This window comes from Solea solea, chromosome 4 (assembly GCF_958295425.1).
Source record: "Solea solea chromosome 4, fSolSol10.1, whole genome shotgun sequence".
NCBI classification, from domain to species: domain Eukaryota; kingdom Metazoa; phylum Chordata; class Actinopteri; order Pleuronectiformes; family Soleidae; genus Solea; species Solea solea.
In genome coordinates this window covers 2,583,364-2,608,837 of record NC_081137.1, presented here as the reverse complement: position 1 = coordinate 2,608,837, position 25,474 = coordinate 2,583,364, and the positions used below count along the sequence as shown (strand labels likewise).

At 38.9% G+C, this 25,474-nt stretch overlaps 1 protein-coding gene across 2 annotated transcripts in view; it reads right to left on the bottom strand.

The window, feature by feature from the left end:
* Positions 1-25,474, bottom strand: part of doc2b (double C2-like domains, beta) — a 127,580-nt gene that overhangs the window by 30,134 nt on the left and 71,972 nt on the right. The window contains exons 3-5 of one of the 2 annotated variants that reach the window (XM_058628170.1): positions 19,844-19,867; positions 10,529-10,603; positions 2,157-2,266 (exon numbers count right to left, since the gene is read on the bottom strand). In XM_058628170.1, the coding sequence (XP_058484153.1) occupies positions 2,157-2,266; positions 10,529-10,603; positions 19,844-19,867 (209 nt within the window). The remainder of the gene's footprint in view (positions 1-2,156; positions 2,267-10,528; positions 10,604-19,843; positions 19,868-25,474) is intronic. The other variant, XM_058628171.1, reaches the window with a different exon arrangement.

Below are 25,474 nucleotides of genomic sequence, written 5' to 3'. Positions count from 1 at the left end.
ATTTGAAGTAGGAGCTAATTTTTCCAAATAGACTTTCATTTTAGAGTGCCATTCTCTCAGAGTCGCCCCCTGGTGGCTGTTTAGCATGTTCTTAACTTCAACCAGCATATTGGGGATGACACAGAGTCGTGTGGAGCTGCCCAACAGCTGCAACAAAGTTGACAAAGGTAAAACCTTTTCTTTCAGCACAGCACTTTGAGACTGTAATTCATGCGTTGATTACGTCTCGCTTAGATTACTGTAATGCACTTTATCTTGGTCAGTCAGACGTCCCTCTCATGTCTCCAGCTCGTCCAAAATGCTGCGGCACGTCACCTATTTTAGCCTCACTCCACTGCCTGTGCATTTTAGAGTTCATTTTAAAATTATTTTATTTGTTTTTAAATCCTTCAATGGTCTTGCACCAAGATTTTGGAACAATCTTCCACAGCATGTTAGACACGCCCATTTTTACTCTTTGGCTTTTGACCCAGTGTGAGATGTTGGTTTTTATCTTTTTTATAGTTTTATTGTATGACTTTATACTTTCTACAGTATTTTATTGTTTAATTGAATGTTTTATTGTTTGTTGTTAGGTTTATGATGTCATTTTTATATTTTATTTGTCTTATGTATCTCTGACGTACAGCACTTTGTTTCAGCAGTTTTTTAAAGTGCTCTACAATGGTTTGAATGTGACAAACGTGAATTTATCGTCAAATGTTACACACGACAGCTTTACCGAGAAGGACATGATAGTTTCTTTGGCTTTAAACTAAAGAAAAGTGACGTTGAAATGTCTACTTTTGACTTTTTTTTTGGCCCCTTTAGCCAAATTTTTTATCCAGTTTTAATGTTTTCCTCTTTATGACCATTAAGATATTCAGGCCACCTGGATTTATTTTGATTTTATGACTGTAGAATTGTCATAAAAATGTTCAATGAGTGAGTTCTTCTGCCCCTTTTACCCAGACAACTTGCCCTTTCCATATCTGGCAGTTATTCGGGGGGAATCTTGAGCGTTACCGTAATCACAAGTATATGGGCGCAAGGTTGCGGGGGCTCTGTGTCAATCTCAGCTGACATAGGGCGAAATGCAGGGGTCACACCCTGGACAGATCGTCAGTCCATAGTTTTTGAATTTTCTAGATATCACAAATGGTCTCGGAATTACGGCGAATTTCTGCATTAAGAACTTATATTTCCCCCTGACCTGAACCATGTCCAGCTGCAAAGATGTTGCTAGGCAACAGCAGTGAGGGTGGGACGAGCTGGTGGCGATCGTTTTTTATAATTTAGCCTTTGAGGTAGGAGGCGGTCCCGGGATTTTGGACACAGCTCAGGAGTCACTGAGATAAATGTGGTTTTGTGGAAGAACTCAGCGAGGGATTTGGATTACATTTTTGGGGGGGATGTGGTTTATGGCCAAGAAAGAAATGATAAGATTGTTAACTTTGTGTGAAATTGAGTTGAGACAGTCACTCTAGTTATGTATGTGATTATGTCATGTACTAAAACACTGGATTACACAGTGTAGATATTGGTTAAAAGAAAAAGTTTAATATCCCAGATTTTGGTCGTGATCTGGCCCTTCCGACTATTGTGGTTGCCTCACGATTTTAGGCTGATTTGAACAGATTATCGGGCCAAATGATCCTGTCGTAAAAGGGATTAACAGACATTTCAAATTGTAAATATCTCAACTGAACAGCGATTGGGGGAGTGAGCAGAACCCTGCAATAACAATGAGAGTAACTTGGCCCGGGAAACAGATGTTGCGTAGTTTTGTTTAGAACCATAACTTGTACAAACCAAGTTGATGCCGTCTTCTCAGCCACGACTTCATCCACAGTTGTTTTCCATCGCACACAAAACAGTTATTAACTGACGCCGACAGTAAACCCTTCTGTCACGTTAAATCACGTGAGTTTCTGTGAGAGTTCCCCCGAATCCCTGGAACCTCCTCCCTAAAAATCGTTTGATGAAAGTGTGTGGTCCTGTGTCTTGACTGGATCTGGTCTAATCTGTGCTTTCTCTGGATTAAAACATTGAAAGCCAGTTACAAAGTTAGATGTCAAAATAATTTCTCTAAAATCTTTGTTTCTTCTCTCTTTGTTCGCCAACCTACTTTCTCTCTGTCTCTTTCTCTCTCTCTCTCTCTCTCTCTCTCGTCATACCTGAGTGTTTTTCGGACAATATCCTCGTCGGTGATGCCGTAGTAGGTCAGCGTCTCGCTCCACACAGGGTTGAGTGTGTTGTGCAGCGTCTTGGTTCTGAGTTTATTTGCCTGAAAGACAAACAGAGAAGAAAAACAAAGTTTTTTAAAATAAATAAATAAACTATGACCAAACACAAAGTCCTTTATCTGTCTGACAGCTCAGGAGACCGTCTCTTTCAGGTTCATAAACAGCCTTAAAAATGTGCAAAGCCTTAACCTGGTGGGAATTTGTCATAGTGCTGACTCACACACACACAAACAAAAACTCTCCACTGAATATTGAGCCACTGCTCCAAGTGACAAGAAAACCGTAGACTGCATTTACAAGTGACAGGCTTTATCAAAGCAACGCAGGAAGCCAGAGGAAAACACAGAGAACAATGTGCTGAAATTAAAAACGATGGACTGCAGTTCCGGCTCAGCGTGTTCCTGACAGCACCACTGTTTTGTTGTTTCTCTGAGAACTTTGTCAGGCAGTAAAACCTCAGCATACTTTTATTTATTTTAAATTGAGCCACAGGCTGCAGCAATATAAGACCAAAATCAACTAAAACAGTATTTCGCCAACGTTTTAAAACAAGAACCACCATTATGACCAACTTTAAACAACATCCACACACTTAATATACAATAAACACAACATTAGGCTAACATCTGTGTGGGACATGACAGAAACCATGTTTTTGCTGTATACTTTGACTATTTTTGGGGCGGGGTTTAACTGCAGCAAACCACCAGGGGGAGGTAGATATCGTCTGATATCGGCAACATGGTAACAAAGAGGTCATTTGTACGTACTTCATGTCACGATGTGATTAGAATTGTATAATAAATGAACATTTTCCTCTTATAAATAGTAAAATTCATATGTTGAATATGCAATAAGCTTTGAGATTCCCCTGCTTGTATTTAATGTTCATGTAAATGTATGCATACTGTGAGCGGGAAAAGAGGCGACAGTTAATAAAACAGTTAAACTGTGGTGAATATTAAAAAGCCTTTTCCTTTACAGAAGCAGATAGCACGGACATAAAGCACACGACATCTGGCTCGTTCTGCCAGATAGACATTGCGTAAATAAGTAAATATGTGACATTGCATCTGTCCATTTAAACACTTCATCACTCACCGCGGCGCCATTCTCATACACTATTAACAGACGACTTGGCAGATTCGGAGTGGATTGTTGGCAGGACGGTGACAATCGGAGGGAGCGATCGGCTGAATTACCATGCAGTCAGATGAAAGTGACTGGTGAGGCAGACACGTCGATAAATCACAAAGAAAGCAGGCTGACCTGAAGGTATGTGGCACCACGGCTATTTAATTAAAGGCGTACAAAGCTTAACTGGTCCAGATTGTTGTCATGACGAAATGTATACTACACTAGTGCAGGACCCATTCAAGGAGTGTTTTATTTGTAAGTTAGATAACTGGTGCCTCACTGCGAGAAGGTCACTGTTTGGATCCTGGTTAGACATAGGACCTTTCTATGTGGAGTTTGCATGTTCTCCCCATGTGATTGTGGGTTGTCTCCAAGCACTAGAGCTCCTCCCACAATCCAAAAATCTGCAAATAAGGTTGATGGGACACTCTAAATTGACCGTTGATGTGAGAGTAAATGGTTGTTTGTCTCCGAGTTTTGGACTGGCGACCTGTCCAGGATGTACACTGTCTTTTGCTCTATGTCAGCTGGGATTGGCTCCAGTTCCTCCACGTGGAGGATAAAGTGGTGAACAATGAATGAAAGAATGAATGAATGAAGTAAACTTACAGATTCCCACAAAATTAATGAAATATCTTTGACATATCTCATCCAAACAAGGTCAAAATTTGAAGCCTGTCGAGCGAAATGTTGGAGATATATGGAAGGAAGTTGGCAGTGCACACACTTAGTAAAGAATTTCTCAATCTTGGTCCTCGGGACCCATTGTCCTGCATGGTTTTGATGTTTTCCTGATCCAACACACTTGATTCAAACAGTCAGCTCATCAACAAGCATTACAGAAGCCTTAAATGACCCATGCATTTAATCAGGTGTATTGGAGCAGGAACACATCAAGAACATGCAGGGCAGTGGGTAATCAGGACCTGGATTGAGAATACCTGCCTTAGTAGGTGTTCTGTCAAGTTTGAAGCCATTAAAGTGACCTGTTGGACAATTATTTGATTACAAGACAGATAGACAGACGTTCCTTGCATTTATAGATGGATGACGTGGTCAATGCAGTGCTCAGGCTACACAGAAACAGAACTTTCGTTTTCAGAAAACATGGCATCATTTGTGTCTTCACACACACTCTGAAGGATGTAGTATGTATGCCAGGCCTTATGGAGTGCTGTAACGCAACAACAACAGAGAAGACGTAGAGCTTGCGCACTGTAAACAAACTCCAAACACAAGAACAAAATGACGACTATAAAGTTGGTATTTTTCCAAATATGCATATTGGTTGTGTACACGAAAAACACAAGGTTCCACTTCTATGTGGATAAAAACCCAATATGATAAAAACCTTTGGCAGATTCTTCTTAACTTGATCCAGTCTGTACGGGCCCTTAAAGAGAGGAGCAGTAATTCAGTAGAAATTTTGAGAGTTTCCTCTTCTGTACGTGTGATCAACAGGCTTTACAGAGGAAATCGTTCACCGCCACCTGCTCACACGCTGAGGTCAGTGCGACAAAAGAGCAACTGGTGTCACAAGTCATTTCCATCACAGAGACCAAAAAGCCTCACTTTCTTTCACTTACTGAACACACAGCTGTGGAATCAGCTCTCTAACGAGCTTCAGTTTGAAAAAGCTCTCACACCTGAGGGACACGAGGAGGTGAATGACGTCGGAGAGAGGAAGTCCAGTAACATGATTTGAATAACAACACGTCTTGTAGAATCATTAACTTGACCGGCTTTATATGGAGGTTGAAATAATCACTTCTTCTACATACAAAATAAGACTGGCTGAGAGGGTGTGCATGGAACTTCACCAAGTATGGACGGGAGCTCCCAGGTTCAAGATGGAGGACGCCTACAAGGATGGTTGGGAATAGTACCTTTACATGGTAGGCTGCGAGATACGTGCATGCATGAGATATTTACATCAATCACAAGGGAGTGACGTTTTTCTGTCGCCCAATCAGCTGACTGTTGTGGGTGGAGCCAGTCTAGCTCCGAACTGACCGTACCATTTTACTCTGGTACCCCATAAATGAAACAGTTGGGGCTGCTTATTTTGGTACTATTCCTAATGGAAATGCCAAAAAATGGACTGTGCTGTACCAAACCGAACATTTCCACTTGGTGGATACACGGTTTAAGATACTGCACAGAAACCTCAGGGTCATTCATTCTACAATTATGCAATATAAACTTGGACTACTAGTATTTCTATCTATTAAATTTGTCGTTCAGTTGCTCTTTCAGACCAGTGCTTCCATTCAAACAAGGTTATCAAGGAGCATTTTGTCCTGACTGTCAAACTGGGATAGGCTTTGATTTATATGTTTTAAAAAATTTAAGAATTATAACTAACAGTATTTTTAGGGCACATGTCATTTGAATAGCCCCTGTACAGAATGTTTGTCAAATTAGTCAGACTCACTGCATTAGTATGTGGCGGTCATGTCATCATTTTTTACAGTATTTAAACCCTGTCAAACGTCTAATGTGGAATAATTACAGGCGTCTCGTTGTGCTTGATTGTGGCCTCGGTGGAGATGAAACCATGATCTGTCTTTGCAGCCGAGCGTGAAACTTCACTTCTGATTAGAGAGCGAGCAGAACTCATGACCTCCTCAGTGGCTCTTAATGAGGCTCTCAGACCGAGTCTAATGATTATTTTGAGGGCAAGCTGAGAAAATATCAGAGCTGGGGGGGAGCAAGGTGACAGCATGTTAGTTTATAGTCAGGAATATGCAATATGGCTCCTGTGAGGCCATATATCCCGAAGCAGGAGGCAACATGTCCTCATGGAGAGCATTATTTCACTAATTTTTACATTAAAGCATTTGACTTAAACCGACTGCTGTTATATCAACCCCTGGAAATTTACATGTGGTCACAAGGAACTCTGGTTAAAGTAATTGGCAGTGAGAGAAAACTAAAGCGCGCATAGAGTATATAGATGAATTTGTCAATCAATGCAGCAATTCAAAGAAGTCTCACAGGAAATATTTTCATATTGTTTGGTTCTGGAGCTCACAGTTGAAATCAAAACCAACATTTAGTACTAGTACTGAACGTATTGTGTTCCTTGTGGAGCAAATATAAACATTTATGAAGCAGAGGTTAGTCTGAAATTGAGAAGATTAGTGACAGCAGATATTCTGGCTGTTTTTGTGGCAATTTTATGGACAGGATTTACAAGTGCACCTGTCCTTGTTTAAATTCAGTGACTTTATGTTTTTAATTTTGCTGTAATGCCATTTTGCTCTCAATCTGTTTCTGTCACCAAACAAGGATCTCGCAGTATTACCCGATTAACTTTACTTTTTGTGCGTGGAGTGAAGAAAAACAGGAGGTGAGCAGACGCGTGGCTCTGGTTTTATTGCAGAATAATGACCGTTTCCATGATCACAAACAATACTTTAAGTGTTATTACAACGAGGGCCACAAAGTAATTATCTTAATTAACATTTCCATTTAGAACAAATAAGAAGATGAATCATTACTGATGTAGTTGTGCCTCATTTACTTTGAATGGTTCCCTGGAGAATTTTTAACCTCAAGTCACAGCAACAAATTCATTTTATTAAGTAGGAAAATGTTGCACATGCATAACAAATTTTACAGTCCTTTTTATTTATGTATTTATTTTTACAGTGTAAAGTGTCATCTTTCAGTGTAAATGCACTTGTTTTGCAGCGAGGATTGAATCATCCGAATCTTCCTCAGGGTGTGATGATGAAGATTCACAGCAATCTGGCTGCTACTTGTTGACAAATCCCGCTCTGGGCCAAACGTGTTGGAAGGATATTATCACAGATGATATCCACACTTGGCAGATTTCATCTTTAACCGCAGTGATTAAAAGGGAGGCGATGGCCAATAAAACAAACCAGCCGCGGACAGGCTGTTGTTTTATTGGCCTATTCCACTTGTTGTGTGACAATTATTATGCTACTGTTTCGTTGCCACCATCAGGCCTGGGCTTCGTCGCTCGCTGAATGGCTAATTACACATTCACTTGGTATTAATCACAACCCGTGTCTAATTAGTCCATTTTAAAAATGCGAGGAAAACATGTGTTTCAACAAAGCGCCATTAGCGTGTGTGTGTGTGTGCAAGTTAAGTAGTATGACACTTGACTGCATAATATGTACTCACCAGCCACTTTATTAGGTACACCTATTCAACTGCGTGTACTTCAGCATGCAGTCATGGCCAAGACAACCTGCTTGAGTTCAGACCGGAAGGACATGTGATTTAAAGCTGTAGTGCGCAATGTTGTAATGTAACAAAGTACTAATACTTTGTTACTGTACTTAAGTGCACATATCTGTACTTTACTTTGTTATTTATATTTCTAGTACCCTTTACACCACTACATTTCCTCTATATTTGTTACTCATTACTACCAAATCAAATCAGAAGAAGTAGAGTTGTAGAGCCAGGAATTGAACCCACAAGCTTCCAGTTGACAGACAACTCCCCCTACCACTGATCCACCATGGCTTTTTTGCCACTAGTTTTTTTTAAAAATCTGACACTGCAAAAAGAAACAACAATTCATCAAAATGAAGATTTCTGCCAATCACTGATCCATCTCAGGGCCGAGTAATAATTACAATCAAATTCTCCTTGAAATGTGTTTTATGGAAATGATTGTAGTTTATATATATATATATATATATATATAAATATATAAAAGGGGATAAAATCCCAAAAAATATTATTCATATTTGATATGTATATTTCAGGCTGAAGTACTTTAAAAGATTGACTAATTTCAAGTGGAAAAAAAATGTATATATAATATTTTTACAGCAGCTATTGGGAAGGTGACATTTTTCATCAGGATATTAAAGGAACTCTTAAGGGTTAAACCATTGTCAGATGACTTCACACAATTATTATCACTGTCATGGCTGCTTCTATACTGCAGTAGCATCTCTATCAATCACATAGAAGTTTTTCTTTTTGAGCATGGAGCGCTAGAAGACTCGAGGAGGTAGGAAACAAAGTGTTTGGGTGGAGGAAACATCTGTTCATCCATCATCCATCAGTCTTTTGATTCAGCCATTCATCTTAGCCAGAGGATGAGTCAAAGTTATTCTATCCCTGCTGAAATGTTAAATTCTTTACCAGCTTGTGTCAGCAGACTCATATCTGGATCTTATTTAACAGAAAAGAGTGAACCACACAGTTACAAAGTTATTCATTACCATTTAACAGCCAGGGAGAGAGCTATACATACATAAAATATGGGTCTGAAGTCAGAGATGAAGTTCTGTGGCAAGAGCAGACATGAAGTACAATCGCCACGTTCAAATCCAAAGAACAAACGAGATGAGTTTGAAGAGGTCTTGTAAAAAAAGAAAAGGTAGATATGAGTCAGGTGGATGATGATAACACAGCTTCAGCTTCCAGTAAGCTGCTTTTGTCCTATGCTCTCATTCACAGGATCCATATTAGATATGAAAACTTTAATGAAAGGAATAAATTAACTTCGAGGCCTGCTGTCAGAGCAAATCACAGAATTCCCTGTCTCCTATGAGTCGGATAGGTTTCCATTTTTAATTATATGTATGAGTTATGGAGAGATGGCTGAAACGCACAGAGACCTGCAGTGGTTTTTAATGCAACAGAACATAAGTTAAATCTCATTTAAGTGCATTCACTTGAAGAAGAGGAGGAGGAGAAAATGCTCACAGCATCATTATAAGACGACAAGTTCTCAAAGTGAGGCACATCACAGCAAAGCAGTTACTTTGGGTCACTCTGTCAATGTTGTTTACACTGATTAAGTCCAGCGCGCTGACACGTCAACACGGTTCTGCTCCATGAATCATGAAATAAGATTCAGCAGAGCAAAAATAAAATGGTTTGGTTTCTTGAAAAACCAAAAGGACAATAATGGACACAAACGGCAACAGACAGGGAGCAGCAACCCAGTCTACACCACAGGTGTAATCTACACCTGGGTTTCTCAAACTGTGGTATGCAAGTTTCCTCTGGTGGTGTTTGGAGGAAAATCAGAAATACTGTTCTACTGATTATATCAGGGTATGTGATCGCAAATAACAAAATAATAACAATAAATTAAATAATAACAATTAGAGTAACATTATCTTTTACTTAATCTAATGTAACTACACCAGTGTCTGAAGTATATGTGATATTTTAATAGTTAATATTTGTTCCGATGGTACTTGGTATAAAAAGTTTGAGAACCACTGATCTACGCTATGATACGTAGGTAAACACCGTATACGCACTACAAAAGGGTCGGGTTTCCCATATAACCTTTTAACACATAACAGCTTTTTGACAAATCTTGCATTTCCTTTTTCCCTAATAAAAGGTGGGGACAGAGGTCATTTTCATCAGAAAACTAATTCAATGAATATATGCACTCTGTTTTTGTCGGTAATTGCACTGGTGATCTGGCAACTGATGCCGCTTTGAGTGTGTGTATCTTTTATTTTTATGCGACGGGGGCCGTGGTCAACACGCTTGACCGCTGCACTTTACGAGCAGAGCATGCTAATGTATCCCAGTCATAAATGTTAATCCAAGGTGAAATGAAACAAAACCAAGCAGTTTTGGAGTGTTTTCCACAGTCTGGCCCTGAATCTACAGCCACTTTAGAGAACAATGAGTCAGCAGGAAAGGATAGACATGAGCCTGATGCTAACATTACTCCCAATGATGATTGAAAGAAGTGTCAGAAAAGCTAGGAAACTAACACTAAGCAGAGCAAATTAACCAATTTGTCTTTTATATGAAATAGGAATGAAACAATTCCTCGATTAATTGATTATTAATCGATTACTCGTCAATCTTCAACTAATTGTTTTGAGTGTTTTTAAGGAATTAAAGAGGTTTTCTGATTTCTCAGCTCGTTTATCTTCTGGTTTCCTTGCTCCATATAAGAAAGAAATCATTAAAACTGAATAATTTTTGGCTTTTGGACGAAACAAGACATTTGAGAATGTCATTGTTTCCAGGTTTGACAAACACCGATCAACATTTTCTGACATTTTATGGACTAAACGATTACTCGATTAATCGAGAAAATAGTCTGCAGATTAATTGATTATGAAAATAATCGTTAGTTGCAACCCTAATATGGAATACACAGAAAAAACACACAGATTTATTACTGATCGTACCTTGCTGGCACCAGGCAGAAGATGTAACTTGACGTAAGGGTCCGAAAGCCCGTTGTGGTCCATCGGCTTGAGGCCCTGGAGAAGAAACAGAGGGAAGTATTCATGAATCAGCATGATTAAAAAAAAGACTCCACTTTAATAACAAGGATATGAATCACTGTCAATAAAAACTTGAAAATGTATTGTTTGTTTTCTCTGCAGCTGCTTATAGCAAACACACTTTCACTTTGAATCTTAGTTTGTTGCTCACATGCAGAAATTAAGAAAATACTTTTAACATTTATGAAAATAAAACAGATAGTGGGACGGTTATGCATTTGGATGTGAATGTAACAACGGGTATAAGTGCAGCTCCGCATTTCCGCATCCTGGATACTTTGGCAACCACGCTACATTGCAGTACTCATTTTAAACACTAGGGGTTGTTGTTGCACATATTTCACTTATTCATCTATTGCCATAAACACTTTAAGCTCAAAAATCTTCTTTTTAAAGGGTTCCCTGAGCAAAGAGAGTTTTCTAGTAATGAAAGTGAATTATTCAGGAACATTTGCTAAAACAAAACACAAACACAGTCACAATCTTAATTTTATGAAACAGTTTTTGCAGAAGTCACATGGTAGAATAGTGGTTCGCGCAGCTGCCTTGCAGCAAAAAGTCCTGGGTTCACAAACAAGGGGCCTTCTGTTTGGAGTTTGCATGTTCTCCCTGTGTGAGCGTAAGTTTTCTCCGGGTTCCAAACAGTCAAAAAACATGCAGAGGTTAATTCGGACTAAATTGTTTGCCCTGCGATGGACTGGCTCCTGTCCTAATGTGCCCCCGCTTTTGGCACGTCAGCTGGGATTGGTTCCAGTAGCCCCATGACCCTCATGTGGAGGACTAAAGGGTTGACATTGAAGATTCTGCCCCAAATAAACACTTTTAATTATCTCAGCATCTTTTTCTTGAGTAACCGTTCACCAGTGCGGGTGATTGACAGGTGGATTTGATGCCGCATCGACAGAAAAGCAAACACTGTATTGAACCGCCGAGGTGAAAAGTGAACCAGGAGGCATAATCTCGATTTACCAGTCGACCAAATGGTCATGAGCTGTGGGTAATGACCTCAAGAAGAAGGAGATAGCAGAGCAGGCAGCAGGGGCTGAAATGAGTTTTCCTCCACAGCGTAGCTGAGTTTAGCCTCGGTGGTTTGAAGCTCTGATATCAGAGTACAGAGGCTGGAGAGGAGTCTGTTAAAGTGATTCCAGCGCCTGTTTGTGATGCCCGAGGAAAGAAAATTCCACTACGAGGAGTTTCTGGACACGTGAACATGGTTAGAGGCGCCGGGTTAAACCCAGAACATGTCAGAGAGAAGATTATAAATGTAATCTGGCCAGGAAAAGCCTCAGGATTCTCCCAGAAGAGCTGGGAGGAAGAAGAAGAGAGAGGAGGATGAAGAACGACTGGAATACGCTTCCTGATCTGCTGCCACCACAACCTGAGCAGATGGATGGATGGATGATAAATGACCACTTGTTATTCTTTTTTTCCCTTTGGTTCATTTGTTTCTTCTTCTGTTTCTTCGTTATTTCATTCTAGAGTTAGTCTGTTCTTTCTTTCTTTCCCTTTCATATAATTGCCAATTTACTTTTGCTTTCTTTCTTTCTCACTCTGATTTATTTCTTTGGTTAGTCTCGCTCTTCTTTCATTTATTTATTCGTTCAATCGTTCATCCCTCCTTCCATACTCTCTTTCTCTCGTCATTTATTCAGTCTGTCCCATTAGTTCATAATTTCTTTCTTTCTTTCTGTCTGTCTTTCTTTTGTTCTTCAGTCTGTTTGTCTCCTTAATTTGTTTGTTTCTTCATTCGTTAATTACTTCCATCCTTTCTTTCTTTGGTCTGTTAGTCAGCAGTTATCCCATTCGTTTGTCATGTTATTCTTTTTTCATCGGTTGGTCTGTCGCTCTCGTACAATTGCTCATTCATTTGTTTTTTTCTTTCTCTCTCTTATCTATTTCTTTAGTCAATCTATCATTTATTCATTCGTTCAATTTTTTCCTTTGGTCAGTCTGTCATTTATTCATTTGTTAATTCCTTTCTTTCTTTTTCTTTCTTTCTTTCGCAGCTATTTAGTCTGCCCGAATAGAACGTGAAACACAACAAACATGGCTGAGGATGAGAGTGTAAGTGTGATAGTGAGTGTGTGTGTGTGTCAGTGTTGATGGAACATAAACGGTATTATTCTGTAAATAAGGGGGAAGTGAAGTGAAAAGTAGGAGGTTTTAGAAAAGGTGATGATTCTGTTTATGTTTATTTGTTCAAAATTAGAGGGGAAAAAAACAGTGAATATAAAATGTTCTGTAGGTTTTTCTTCTAAACTTTTGCATCGTAATCGTTGTAACCGTTAGTACAAAAAGATCTTTGTCAGATTTAACCTTTAATTTGTGTTTAGTACAGCAAATATTAAATAAGTATCAAATTACCTTTACTTTATCTTGTTCACTTAAAAGTAAGGAACACACAGTAAAACCTCTGGACTTATGAACCATTTACAGTATATTAATATACAGGGTAAATAATAATAATATAAATGCTCACTTGCTTTTTAATCTCTTAATACAAAAGGTTTTTTACTTCTCATCTGCCAAATAACAGAGATTTAACATTGCTGAAATATGGACATCATCCAAAAGGGAGAAGCCCGGGGCGATTATTTTAATTATTCTCCATCTCCTAATGGATCAAAAAGATGGAAAACTAAACAAATCTAGTCGTTTCAGCCACAATTATGAAGAACTGGGCTCTTTAAAGCCGCTCCACATCCTGTCTGAGCAAATTATTTCTCATTTCCTTGACTGCTGCTTTTATTTATGCTTGAAGCAAAAATATAGTGTTGATGGCAACAGTCAATCCTTCACTATCTGCATTGAAGGTTGTAAATCAAAAGTGAAGAAACTTAAAGTGGAAAAAATAACTTCCTCTGGAAGTCTGTGAGTTTATTTGGGGAGAGTCGAATAAATCTTCCGTCAGTAAACGCTCACTTCAGAAGGATTAGATTTATTAACGCTCTCTAGTTGTGTATGTTCTGTAAATTTAAGTGAGAAGTCTGCTCACAGCAGCTGTCAGTGGGTTGTTTTTCCCGAAAGTTAAATCCTCTCTCTTTGAAAGTATATCTAGTTTGATCAAATAAATTAAATAGCTGAAGATACTGTTTGCTTTTTTCGTGGCAAGCTGCAAATGACTGGTAAATTCCATGTAAATATCAGACTGTACTGTGGAATATTCACTTACAGTATAAACCTTTTAGAGTTTTTAGTTCTCGGTGATCTTTATTTTTTGACGCAGGATACACTGCAGTCCATTGATTGGTGGACAGAGAATTCTCTTAAACAAAGCTTGTGATAAACAGCCAAACGCAAAGACGAGGGACCACAGACTCCTGAACGTCCGCTATTGTTGTCCTTTGTTTACTGTGTCACGTTGTAATTCTTTGTGGAATTTATTGGCGAGCTACACTGTGTCACGCTGATATGACTTCCCGCTTTTTATGTTGCTGACTCAGCTGTGTAAACAGCGATGAAATCCAGGTATAGTGCATGCACAACCTGCTTTGGAAAAGCCAGATCGGGGGGTGTACCATTCCAAATGGCTCTGTGGAGAGCTGAACTGCACTGTGCCGTTGGTGAAAACGAGGCTTTGGGGGTTTTCTGCGCCTAAGCTTTGGAGTCAATTCATGGGGACTTGACTTTGACTCGATTTGGTTTCAGCCTCAAACACCGGGGATTTAAGGCTCAACTCTGACTTGAGGCGTAATGACTGGACCACATCAGTGCCTAAGCTGCACATCCTGGATGTGGGGATGTGGGACCTGATCTCTAGTGTCACAGCCCTGTGTTTTGTAAACCCGCCGTCTCCTCCAGCCAACTCTGAAGTTAATATCCCCTCATTAATGTTGCCTCTGTTTTCACCAGATTACAGTAATAAGAAGTAAATAACAAGAAATGGCTTTAAGAAATGGAAGCTTTGCCGCCTCACTGAAGGGAACTACCGCTTAGCATCCATTTCTTGGGCAGGAGTGGGAGTCTGAAGTGGCCTGCGAATATCAGGTGACAAAGCTCCCTCTGCAACCCCAATCTCTGCAGCAGCCGTGACCCTTTCTCCTCAATCTTGTTTCTTATTTTCCTCTTTGCTCGTAGGTGGAGAAAACACATGAAATATGCAGCTATTTACAATGCACTTGATCTGAAATCAAAACACTGCAAGCAACAGATTGAATAAAGCAGCTTGAAGCTTAACATGCCTCTGAAAATTATAACTCAGTGATGTGATTTTCCTGAGCTGCACTCTTGAGTGTTCAAATGTTGCATTTTTCTTCTTTCATTTCCCGTCCATACTTTGACTGTGTTTTCCACACAGAGTTATTGAGACAACACCATGAGGGCTGATTGGAGAGGTTAATGTGCTGTCCTCATCTACCTCTATTGTTGCCAGCGTGGACCACCTGATCTGTCATTTAAGCGGTGGCACATTATGAAGGGTTAGATCAGGATGAAACAGACAGCTGCGTCATGCTGCCTGATTGCACGGGCTGCCTGTGAATACTCGGTTGATCATAATTACCGGGGGGGCTGGAGGAAAAATGACCACGGCGAAAGGCAGATGGGTAACATGCATCAGTGTATCCATACAACCTCCCACCGTGCACACATTCATTCATAATAGCTTCCTTCGAATAACGGCCTAAATGCTGTGAAATGAAGTTGAGCGGCCTTTGTTGCAGACTGATGAACTTTTCAGCTCGGAAGTGAACGGGTTTCCGGGGGCTTAGCAAAGTGTGGTCACGTTGTGTTGACCTGAATACAGTAAAACACTTTTTAATTCAATATTTAAAGTGCAAAAAAGAAGATTTATTCACGATATCTGAAGTAAAACCAAATCATATAAAGATCTTAATGTTTTGTGTTTGATTTCCACCCACTAGCTCATTATACTGAAGAAAAACGGTAAATACAGCTAGGAATTGATTAAATATTTATAATATATAACTCATAATATACAAACTACAGCTAGAAATGTTGTGTAACTTCACCTCATGCAATCAACAAACTCACAATTGGCCTGTAATACTTGCTTCTACAAATGTTTATGTCGTTAGTTAGTTAGTGTTGCTCTCTCTCGCTCTCCCTGCACCAAAGTCCATAGAGAAAACCAGCAATTGTTCATGACAGCACGCAGGAGTTGTTCATCCACCCGATCCATTACTTTAAACGTATTATATTTTGCCTTTGGTGTTTTATATCTGTTGTTCGGGTTTATCTTAGTGACACAAAGTTGCCAAAAGTGTCAGCCGTAGAGCAGCAGCTCCTGTTATCCAACAACCTAAAAACACTGCTTTTCTCTATGGACACCGGTGCAGGAGTGTAAGCAAATAAGAAACGTCATTTTAAAGCTGAAAAATATTGTAGATTTGAGAAGGCATACATTTCATTAGAGGTGTATTTTACGTGATTAAAATCTCAAGTGGCTGAGGGGGAGCAGTTAAGAGCAGAGCACCAAAAGTGCTTATAAATATATATTAATGAGCTGAAAAATGTTAATTAATATTTATACAGCTTAGTTTACTTCAGTTTGTTTGCTTTACTTTCTTCATTATTACCTCACATAAAAATCAATAAAGAGTCTTAATCTTATCAATGTACCTGTATGAAGCCTCAGGGCAGGCAGTATATATTTTGTGCAAATACTGTTAGTGTTTATTTTGCGAGCCCCTTCATCATCACACAGCTGCTTCTCTTTCTGTTTTCCACAGCAGCATCAGCCGCTTCATCAGCCAATGCATACGTCTTCATTACCATATCTGACCGGGCCGCTAACCCGCAGGTGGAGGAAGCATCAATCACCGGCAGCAGCAGATAACGGGATGGATGAGTCGGGGCATCGATCTCGTCCTCGTGGGAGCTGACCCACAGTCGCGTTTAAGAAGAGGTTAACGCTGCCGGGGCCACGTGGGATCGGCCCGAGGTGCTCGGGGTCAAGGCTACTTGACGTGATCCTGTGGTGATGTTGAAAGCTGGCAGATGTTCTCCCATCCATCACCAATAAATGTCAACGCTGATGATCGAGACGCTTAAGAAGGGAGCACGGGTGGGAGGGCGGGAGTGCGGGGTCGCAGGGGTCACGCCGGGATTCATGAGTGTCAATGCTAACCACGTCATTGATAACGCAATATTGATTCGGTGGGAAAACACTACGGATTTGGGGTTATAGCCGTCAAGGTTTAAGCCGCCATTTATACAGCTATTACAAGGTGACTTGTAATCACTCTCAAGGAAAACGAAAAAAGGGCCAAGGTTATGAGGATTGCAAGTTGTCACAAAGACTTGGACCATTTTCATTTAAAAAAAAGCAGCAGAACACTTCTTCACTTCAGTGAAATACTGACGCAAACTGACAGAAGCGGAGAATCGTGACATTTGGACCGAGCCGTGCATTCTCATTGTATTTCCCTTATTTTCATTATTTATTTCAAAGTTAACGCAAGCGAGTGTGTAAAGTAGTCTTAATTTAAAGGAGTCGGACTTGGCATAATGTATTTCTGGATAATTAAGCAGGGTATTCATTGTTTATTTCTCATTAAGTTTATAACAATTGTAATTTTTGCCTGCTCAGTTTACAGTTTGTGGAATGCTGTTTTCCAGAATTTAATGAAAACTCTTTTTCTGTGTGTGTGTGTCTTGTGACGTGTGTCTATGTTACGTGGAATTTTGAAATATTAACGATAACCCATATTTCACTTAATTTCACATGACATGAGACATAAGCAGTGTAACTTGGCGGAGCTGTGCAGATCAGTGTATTTTGGGGGTTAAAGCTACTTTGCTGTAAAATGGAAGACAAGAAAAATAACTTCTCTGACATTGTCCTATCCCTATGCTCTTTTAAGATCGATTTTAAAGAATCTGGGTTTATCGTAGCCATATTTCACCGTCCACATGGCGAAAATAATTTATGACTCACACAAACTGCACATATAAACATAAAAAAAAACATATTGCACAGTTAAAAATAGTGTTGCACATATTGCACGGAAGGCCATCTGCTATTATGCAGTAATGAGGCATCTGGCACAAGAAAAGCAAAACAAATGTATCCGTCACATCTTACATCATTTACTGTTAAATTATGCGTTTATTGATTATTCATTAACACTATGCTATAAAAAGGCATTTGTGCAGTGTTTTTATATTGAGGCAATTTGAATTTGACAAGGAAGCATTGGAATAAAATTACCTGCAGCATATACAATTTTTTCCATTGAGATTTATCGTTTCATGCCAGTGAAAAACAATCAACCTTTTAATATAAAACCAATGTAATTTAACCTGAGCTATCACAATGAAAACACCATCAAAATACAATCGAACCAAAGTAGAATCAAATCACCTGTGCCAAGAACCATGTAGAAGTGAGATAAAGTTGAATTTTGAGTTTTTAAATGGTTCCTACTGAATGTTTCTTTCTTATTTTTCAAGACTTAATATGTCTGCAAGGACAGAACACTTGCCAGAAGGTGTCTTATGTAAATGTTGTGCAGTGAATGAACGGACTGCCAAATGGGTTATTTAAATTTTAATCGACTAGAACTGGAATTGATAAGTAGTATGTGACTCAGTGTTGGTCAAATTCAAACAATTCCCAACCCTCGAGATACGTAATGCACTGCAAGTTTTTAAAAATGCAACCAAATTAAGAAAATATTGTTTTTGCCAGTTTGATAAAATACAATAACAAGTAATAATTATATTTTGCTGAAAAACAAACTGCTTAACCCGAAAACTGGTGTATTCATGAAAGACTTTCTCACAAATGCATTTTCAGGGAACGTGCGTTCACTGAAATCCATAAATTACAGGCCCTAATTAACAGTAACCACCCCGAGCAACCTTGATTTATGTTGTGTAACTGTACCTCGCGTCTAAAAAGACGGAGTTTAGGTTTAATTAATCGTTAAAGTGCTTGACCTTTGAGGCAGTCAATCACCACGTCGCCTCGTAATATGCTCCCGTCACTACGTGTTATCAAAGTGTTCACTTTTAATGAGTGGACTCACTCTTGGTGAGTGATTATTTACACTAATGTGTAACCAGAGACGAACGGAACGAAACAGGAAACTGTTATTATTAGAAGGAAAACATTTATTCACAACACGAGGGGGGAAAATGTGAGGGATCTCAGAGGAGCTAAGGGACGGTTTGGATCAAGGGTCACTGGGTTTGAACACTAGCTGGATCAGACTAATGAGGCTTTTCCATTATACAGTTCTAGCACGGCTCGGCTCATTGTTTCTGAATTTCCCTCAATGTTAGTACCTGGTCCCTGGTGGGTTATTTTTTAGTACCTGCTCTGGCGAGCTTCCAAGCGAGCTGAGCTGATACTAAAATGTGACGTCAACAGATTGCCAGTCACTGATTGGTCACTGGAAGAGTCATGAGTTGGGGTGGGAATCACAGTGTAGCTCGCAATACAATACAATACGTGATGCATGGTCTACGATACCACTAATATCGCAATACAGCGATTCTTTGATGAACAATATATTGCGAGACAATCATACAGCGATACATCTGTCTCACTGAAGGAAACAACTTAAGTCTATATATTGAACGTGGATGGAGCATCTTTTCACGTAGCTTTCTCCTCCATTATCCCGCTGTAAACTCCTTAGCAGCGCCGCCATGAGGAGACATGAAGTAGTGATGCCCAGTGGGTGAAACTGTCAGCAGCTGTTTACTTTAGAGCGCCTTAATTAAAGACTATATATAATTAGACTACTATAATTAAGACTTAAAAACTAAAAAACATGCGTTAATCTCCCAACTTTTAGCAAAGGAAAAATCAAAAATCTAAATAAAATATTTAACAGAGTCTGGTGTATTTATTGACAGCACTGCTGAAAACCGGCAATCGTGAGCCAAATCATGACCACGTTCAGTGGTATTTCAGTTCAGTGACTGTGTCAGACGGAATCTGTGCCCCGGTTATGCAGGAAGTACTGAACGTTTCTGTGAACAAAACATTTTTAATCAACTGATTCTAGTGATTCAGTTTCACCCAAAACAACAGCTTTACAAGTCACTAGTTTGTGTGTTACTGTCGCGTAGAAAACCAAAGTCACGATGACTCCGCCCACTATAAAGTGATGGAAAACAATGTGACTGATACCAAAATGAGCAGAGCCAAGTCGAGTAGAGCTAGAACTGTATAATGGAAAGGCGTATTGATAAGTATTGAAAAACAGGGACTGGTCGGGATTTGATCTCATCTCAGCGTCTTACCTTCTTGTATCTGGGCACAGGAAGCTGTTTTTTTTCCCCCCAGCAAACAAAAACACAGAGATGAACGAGAGCATGCAAGAAAATGAGGTGGAATTGGAAAGAAACAAGAATAAAGGTGTTAAATTAGCATGCAAAGAAAACAAGACAAGAGACAGAGAAACAGTGTTGTGCACATGCAAAGCAAACAAGACAAATCTAAAATGTTAATTAGTGAGCTTCAGACGTGCATGAGAGTATTTTGTGAAGTTACACTCAGCCGTCACTTTGTTTTATGCTATGCTAGGCTAATTGCCTCCTGACTTAAGCTCTGTACTTAACAAGAGACATCTTCTTATCGCCAAGTTTGAGTCTCAGAATGTTAATTAAAATGAGTGATGCATAAACTCCATAAACCATATTCACCAGCTGCTGAAAAACAGAAATGACAGTGGAAGAGACTCTGGAACTCGTTTTACCCAGACTGATACAAACATGTCACAAGCTTTTCTGTAATGCTGAATAAACAGTGATTAACCGGTTCTCACTAAAATTTACATTCCCTCACAACTTCAGTGGATTCACGAAACAGAATTATTTTGTTGTTGTGAGAATTTTCCTGTGTTTTTCTATTGTTGTGACACAGTTATATGGATGAGCCAATTGCTGCAATACTGTTCAAAATCACTGGATCAATACAAACTGCACACAGTAAATGTGAAGCACATGCTTCACTCAACACAATCAGAGCAGGGTTTTTTTTTTTAAATTGCTGGTTATAGCTATGTGGAAATTGCATTAGTAAATAAGTGTCAGCTTCGAGTGCCACGGTTCTCCAAATCCTCCATTTAAATTGATTTTCAATCTTTTCTTTTAGTTGAGGATCATTGGTTTTTTTTATCATGATAACTCATTAAATTTTTGAATTCCCATATTGACTGTCTGCATGGTGTCATGACTGATATGTCCATCGACATTCGATTTACAATTGAACCGAGCTTGTAACCGGAGGGTCGCCGTTTCAAGTCCCCATCAGGTCAAAAAGGGCTGGGGTACCCCTGAGCAAGGTACCCAACCCCCATTGCTCCCCAGGCGCCGCTCACTGTGGCTGCCCACTGCTCCGAATTCTAGGATGGGTTAAATGCAGAGAAAGAATTTCCCTAAAAAGGGATTAGTACGGAAACAGTACGGAAACAGCAAACTTGTAAAAAAATTGTACATACTTCATAAACCAAATGATATTTATACATGCAGGGTAAATATTTCTGCCAATAAACCTTCATAAATGTAATACCTTGGACCTTAACATCCAACTACTACTGTATATCACGCAGACTGCACTACTGTAACTACTATTTTATTTTAATTGTTTGTACAAATCAAAGTGTCCTGTGCCCTCCTAAAGTGCTCCAAGCCTTATTTTGGGAACCGCAAATAGGTATTTTCTTCTAATTAATTCTCCATCAATTTGTGAGTGCTAAGCTCTTGTGATTCAAACACATCTGAATCAACGTCTGTCAGACTTAACCAGTGACAAAGTATATATACGGTGAATTATATGTTTTTGTTTTCATTTAAACAAAAAAAGCTGCCTTTTCTGCAAAAGCAGGGCGACTAAAGATAATTAAAAGAAACAATGAGCAGAATCAAGGAGCCAAGCCATTGTGTGTTTGTGTTTATGTGTTTATGTGTTTATGTGTTCCTACACATGAGTGTGGGTGTCCTGGCCGTCTGCAGGAGACGGCAGAGACTGAAAGAAAGAAAGGCTGCAGCGTTAGTGAGTGTTGAGGTGGGCTGTCACGTAGGCGGTGCTGAATAAACAGCTCTTGGATCAGCAATTAAATAGTGAAACAGAATCTGATTCTCTGATAAGATTGAAAGATTGTTTGTCTACAGAGGGAGGAGAGTTTTTTTCATGTTTTTTTTTCATGTTTTACTAAGCGAGGTATACGACTACACGTAGAGAGCGGCAAATATTGACATCCATGTCACAGTACAACGAAACAAAGAAACAACATAAAATTTTACTGAAACTATGAGGGAGGGAAGCATCTGTCTGACTTTTAATCAATATTTACAACCAAAATGTGACACCTTGACCAATAAAAACAAAGTATATACTATAGATTAAATCATGTAGGCCTGACAAAATTGACTCGATTAATCAATTATTGATAGATTACTAAATTGCATGTCCAATGAACCCCAGGACGAAAAAGGACCAGTAAATGTAATGAACTAATTACACTAACAACTCTCTCATCAGCCTCGCGTGAGTGTCTACAGTAACGGATGAATAACCAGTGAAGACATTTTGCAGAAACTGCAGCAAACAGACTGCAGAACTTGGATCTCTGTGTCGAGCTGAAACCATGAGGACATTGTTTTGGCAACGCCGACGTTTCCCAGAACGCACAAACGTCCTCGGGAGCTTCAGCCACATTCACTCTCCTCCAAATATTATGTCCCCGATGATACATTTGTCAGTTTGTGTTTTTTACCACATGAAGCGGATGAAGATCTAGCAACAAATAAAAAAAACAAAAACACTGCAAATAAATTTGAGTGGGTTTTTGTTTACTGACCCGGTTTCATCCCACAGGTATTTTACTTTGTGGATATTGTTTGAGGATGACTTTAAGTCTTGCAATTGCGTCAGTTGAGCAATGTTCACCAAGACGAGCACTACTAGTGTCTAGAATAAACCATAATATATGATACTATAAGATTTTCTATGAGAATTTTAGTTCAGGAATTTGGGAAATATTCCTAATTTTGATGGGAATTATTGGGAATTACTGCAATTACTGGAATTAGTGCAAAGAACAGTAACTTCTGCAGACATTTGTTACGAGAGACGTTAGAAGCATGTGGATTTCAAAGAAAGTTGGTGGAAAGTTGAAGAAATCAATCAGGTGAGTTCTGTTCTTAAATGGTCTATAATGTTCTAAAATAATGTTTTCTTGTATATTTATATGTATATATATGTATATATATTTTCTACATTAAAATAAAACAAAAACTGAAAAATGTAACAAAAGTATATAACACTCTAGGGTTAACATTTTTAATTTCCAAGTAATTCAATGAGTGGAAATTAGGGATAATTTAAAGAAACTGTGTTGTCATAAACACATGCACGTTAATTCTCATGGAAAGTTTCCAATTTGAAATACAAAGTTCCCAATCCCAGGAAGAGTTTCTGGAAATATATCAGGTATTTTCCACCTCTTTGCAACCCCTAGGTAGTAGGTAATACCAGAAAAAACTCTTTAATGTGAAACTTAATTATTTGTTAAGCACTTTGAAATTAACATTTTGCACAAAAAATGGTGTATAAATTAAATGTGATTGATTAATTGATTGATATTGAATTTTAAAACCCTAGTAAGACTGCACAGTTCGCCACCATGGACATAATTACTGTGATCTGTCCAGCAGTTGCTGAGTTGTCTTTCTTTGCACAGGTAAGTTGTACAGACGGACAGATTGGCCGTTATCAGAGTAAACAGGACCAGAAAATCTTTAACTTTAGTGCAGTTTTGCTGTGTGCAGACAAAACAGATAAGACACAAGCAGCAAGGACAAAAAAACACAATTAGTGATAAATCTGGAAGCAGGAGGATGTAACACAGGCCTCACATCAGCTGTGACCTGTTAATTTGGGAAAGTCATGTGTGACTGAGCCGCTGAGAATGATTGTAATTCTTGATTGTCAGTGAGCAAAAGTGTCCAGCAGTTGTTTTTTTTCCAGAGTGAGCATAAAATGAGATGTCTGTAAAACTGAGCTGCATCTCTCCACACCTGCAGGGACAAGCTCTTTGGACAATTTGAGGGTTTTGTGGTGGTGGTGAGGTGCGATAATCTTTACTGATGCCCGACATGTTTTTATGATTTTTAGATGCATGTAATATTATAACAGGAGGGAACAGAGAATTATTTTATCAGCTGAGGTACAAGAGGATAAAGAACGTAGCAGACTCGTCATTTACTGAGATTAGAAATGGCACAAAAAGGAGGGTGGGGTTGTTTTATACTCGTTTATTACTGGAGTGAAATGCCACTGAGACAATGCCATAGTTCAAATTCGTATTAGTATTATAGACTAATGATTTTGCTAATAAAACTGACATTATTTTATATGGCAAAAAGTCCCTTTTCCAATTTGAAATATTCCCAAAACTATAGTTCCCAATCCCATTAAAGTAAAGGAAAATTGTCTGGGATATTCCACCTTTTTGCAACCCTAAGTAATACCAGACAAAACTAGAAAACCATTATTTATAGAGAGCTTTTCTGGTCTTGATGATCTGCTTTACACTACAGTTTTCACACACTTCAACATGGGGTTAAGTGTCTTGCTCAAGGAAACATATTGACTAGCAGTAGCAGGAATTCAACCCACAACCTTCCAGTTGAAAGACAACTCACCCTACCACTGGCTCTTTAACTCCTCACTTTGATAAATTTTACATCAGAAAATTATTTTTGATACCCAAAATATATGATATTTACTATACTTAATATTAATATGTATGAAGTAATATTTTATTTTACTTGGTACAAGACTGATCACAGGTTGAACAGGTTTTTCACTATCAGGAATGTCATTTTGCTCAAAATCAGGTCAAATTACTCTACTGTGCTGTTTTTAAACAACGTTGGCTTCAGTTGGCATCAGTCTGAATGTAACTCCCAGGTGAACGTGCAAATTTCTTCTCAGTCTGCTCTATTTTTGTGAGCGACGCAACAACATGCGTTCATTTTCTGGCGATTGGCCTTAATGTTACTCTCAGCATCATTTATTTGATCAACTGGATCATATTTCAACAATTAAAGAGAGATCAAAATAAACGAAGCAAAACATTATCACTCAGTGCTACGGAGTTTTTGTTTTCTTTCTCCAGCTTTCTTTTTTTGGCACATCCGTGACATCACAATTCGTGCAGAGGTGTGTTTTTTATGCCACATGGCAGTTGAACCACTGGGAATGGAAATACCTTATTTTTGGCAGCTTCATTTGGGATTTTGCACCCGCTAATTTTAGTATGAAAGGGGCTTTAGTGGAGCAGCTATTTGCTGCAACCCTCTAAATTTCCATAATGATTTCAAACTACACAAAATCAATGTAATTTGAACAAACTGTGAAGCACACAGAGTCAGGGGAGGATTTTTGCATATTCAAGATAAAGAGGCACCATTGTCACCTCAGAGTTTCCCCAATAAATGATTGTCTTTGTCATCCTAAAGTGCTGCCCCTTTGCTATTTCATTATCGTTTAAATCAAATTAAAAGTGAGATTTCAATGGACAATGATTTAATTAATGCTTTTACCTGGGAGGTTAAATACTTTCCAGTGTTACCATTTTGATGTCACAATGGCTGTATTTCAGTTCAATTTCTTCAAGTCTTTATTTCTAGAGCACATTTAAAAACATCCAGGGTCGATCAAAGTGAGTTAAAGGCACAGCAACGTGAAGTGAAGGCCAAGGAGAAGAGGAGGGTGTTTAAAAGTGATTTAAAATATTCATTAGTGGGGGCAGATTTAATTTCAATGCGTAAATGGTTCCAAAGTTTGGGGCAGCTACAGAAAAGGCCTGATCTAAAAGCAACCTGTTATTAGACTTTAGAGCTCAGGATGGGGTGTGAAGAAGG